General features: G+C 37.1%; 2 protein-coding genes across 3 annotated transcripts in view; one reads left to right on the forward strand and one right to left on the reverse strand.

Moving 5' to 3' along the window:
• The window catches only part of ERLEC1 (endoplasmic reticulum lectin 1), a 31,345-nt gene extending 29,823 nt beyond the window's left edge, over positions 1 to 1,522 (forward strand). For both annotated transcript variants that reach the window (XM_017542328.1, XM_017542329.1), the window contains one exon: positions 611 to 1,522. In XM_017542328.1, coding sequence (XP_017397817.1) covers positions 611 to 682 — 72 coding nt within the window. In that variant the 3' untranslated portion in view covers positions 683 to 1,522. The remainder of the gene's footprint in view (positions 1 to 610) is intronic.
• Positions 1 to 3,114, reverse strand: part of LOC108313790 (ankyrin repeat and SOCS box protein 3) — a 176,836-nt gene that overhangs the window by 145,694 nt on the left and 28,028 nt on the right. The window lies entirely within an intron of this gene.

Consider the following 3,114-nt stretch of genomic DNA (forward strand, 5'->3'; position numbering starts at 1 on the left):
TTTGTTGTGTCTTATAAACTGATTGTTTTTCTTTGCTTGGATAGTGTGTTTCCAAAATAAATCTCATCCAAGCAAGTTAGAATCCAGCCTAATCATTCAATGGCTATTTTTTTATCACTGACATTTTTATCTCTAACATTTCCACTTGGTTCTTATCTCTGCTGAAATTTCCTATCTGATCATACACGTTTTCTTCATCATGTTTATTACAATTACTATAACATCTGATAATTTCAATGTCTGATCCATCTTCGGGTTACATTTTTCTTTACCTTTCACTTTAAATACACTTAATTATTTTGTCATAATGTCCTATCTTTCTTTTTAATATAAGAACTAGCTATGTATTCCTCTCTTATTTCCTGTCCTTTGTTCCTTTTCTCTCCTCCCTTGTTTAAAAATACTTCCCCCACCTATTTGATATTCTGTATGGATAACTGAAAGTTATTTTTCAAAAAGCTTAATTTGTAAAAATAATGTTGGATGTTTATCTAAAACAAGGACTTACTGCTTCTAGCAAATATAACTACATTTAGCCATTCAGCAGAATAGTACTGAAAAGTATTCAGCTTAGCAACTTTTTAATGGCTTTGTTTTTCTTCTTCTTTAGGTTGAATCTCCAGTGATCTGTAAAATCTTAGATACAGCAGATGAAAATGGACTTCTTTCTCTCCCCAACTAAAGGATATTAAAGTTAGGGGAAAGAAAAGATCATTGAAAGTCATGATGATTTCTGTCTGACTGCGTCTCTGTAGAGTTCTCAACCATTGGACCGCTTCTAAATGATCGTATAAAATGACTCTCAACCACTTTGTGAATACATATGTGTATATAAGAGGTTATTGATAAACTTCTAAGGCAGACATTTGTCTCACTTTTTTTCATTTTTGTTGTGTCTTATAAACTGATTGTTTTTCTTTGCTTGGATAGTGTGTTTCCAAAATAAATCTCATCCAAGCAAGTTAGAATCCAGCCTAATCAAATGTTATAATTGCTGTACCTATTGAACATTTTTAAATAATAGATTTATTATGTAAATTAAAGTATATATAACTAGCTAATGAAGTAAAGATCATGAAGAAAGAAATTGATAGGAGGTTTAAATGAGAGACTATGTAAAATGTAAATTCTAGTGTAAATGAAAGGATTTCTGATATCCTTTCAACAGATTTTTATGTAGCAGCTGCTCTCTGCAAGGTATTAAACTAGAAACTGGGCACATGGTAGAGGCTCACATGGGAGTTTTCCTCACCCTTGTTAATCTCAAGAAATTCTTATTTATAATAGATTGCTTTTATCTATTTCATTTTCCTTCTTACGAGTATGTTTACTCTGCGAGTATCTATCTGATGTAGACAGTTGGTGATGCTTTTCTGAGACTCAGAATGGTTTACTCTAACAAAACACTGTGCTGTCTACCCATTGTACTTGCCTACTGTAATACAGATTTCAGTTCTGAACAGTTTACAGCACAGTATTTATTTTAAAGTGAATAAAATGTCGTAAACAATGTTGTCATGTAGTCAGTGGCAGATTACTAAGTTCGTTTATTTTCTCCATTATCCTGTTACACACATTTTGAACGTACATATCTGAACAAGAACAGAAAAGGGCCATAAAGGTCTTTACTTTTTCTCCTTTTCAGTAGTTCTGGCCAAAGATACTTTAGTTTAACAAAAGGTTAATTGACTATTTTAGGGTTTTTTGCAGATTTTAGTAGGAAGCAGCACATATAGAAAGAGCATGAACTTTGAATTCAGACCTAGGTCAAAATCCTCTTTTTTTTCTTTCTCTCCAGAGATGGGGCTGCTCAGGCTGCTCTGAACCCCTGGCCTCAAGTGGTTTTTCCACCTCAGCCTCCCAAATAGCTGGGACTACCAGGCACACACCAGCAAGACCAGTGCAAAATCCTCTCTTTAACTTACTGTGTACAAGATAGGGAAAACCAAACACTTATACCAATACAGCACAGAACACTAGGTCACCAAAATGTGTGGGGTTTTTTTCCTCACACCAACAAATTTTCTGACACCAGTTGGGTATCCTACAATTCAGTTCAATTCTGACACTCGTCTACTTGGAGTTAGCATCAGACCCCACAGGTAAAGGGCTTAGTTCCTCAAAACTGCTTCCACTTCAGATGCCAATTGCAAGTCTAGGCACCTAGTACCTTTGACCAACCAATATATAAATCGGGTTCCACAACTCCTTCTTGGGTTTAATAATTTACTAGACCTGCCCCACAGAATTAAAGAAAACACTTTACTTACGTTTTCCAGTTTATTATAAAGGATGCAATTCAGGAACAGCCAGATGGAAGAGCTGCATAGGCAAGGTATGGCAGTGTAGGGGGCAGGGGAGTCCTGCAGACCTTCTAGGCTCCCTCTGGGCATGCCACGCCCCCAGCACTAGTTTCAGGAACCTAGAAGCTAATCAGATCTCAAGAGTTTTTATGGAGTTTGATTTCTAGACCCCCTCCCCCATCTCCTTCCCAGAGGTCAATAGGTGGGGCTGAAAATTCCAACCATCTAATCAATCACTTGGTCTTTCTGGTGAGTAGCCCCATCCTGAGGCTATCTAGAGGCTCCACCTCTATCTAACTCAATCCAGATAGACTCTATCCAGATAGAGGTAGGATCAAAAAGGGCTCCTTATGAGTAACAAGACTTTCCCATCACTCGGGACATTCCTAGGGTTTTAGGATCTCTGTGTCAAGAACTTAAGACAAAGACCAAATATATTTCTTATACCACATACGAACTATGTGATCCTAGACATGTCAGCGAACCTCTTTGAGCCTCTCTCTCTTTTGTGGAGAGAATACTTGCTTCATAAAGTGGTCATATCAGTGCATGAATTTTACTGTGTGTAAAAAGCCTAGTCCAATACTTGACACCAGTATGTGTTAACTTCCTTTTATTGCCTTTGTCTCCTGTTCACATAAGAAGATCAAAGATCTTCACTGCTGTGTTTGTTCAGGTGACAGGGGCAAAAAAAAAGATCAAAGCCATTAAAATTCTTTTTTGTTGTTGTTTTTTTTTTTGAGACAGCGTTTCACTCTCGTTACCCAGGCTGGAGTACAATGGCGCAATCTCGGCTCACCGCAACCTCCGC

This window comes from Cebus imitator, unplaced genomic scaffold (genome assembly GCF_001604975.1).
Source record: "Cebus imitator isolate Cc_AM_T3 unplaced genomic scaffold, Cebus_imitator-1.0 Scaffold143, whole genome shotgun sequence".
In the NCBI taxonomy this organism is placed as follows: domain Eukaryota; kingdom Metazoa; phylum Chordata; class Mammalia; order Primates; family Cebidae; genus Cebus; species Cebus imitator.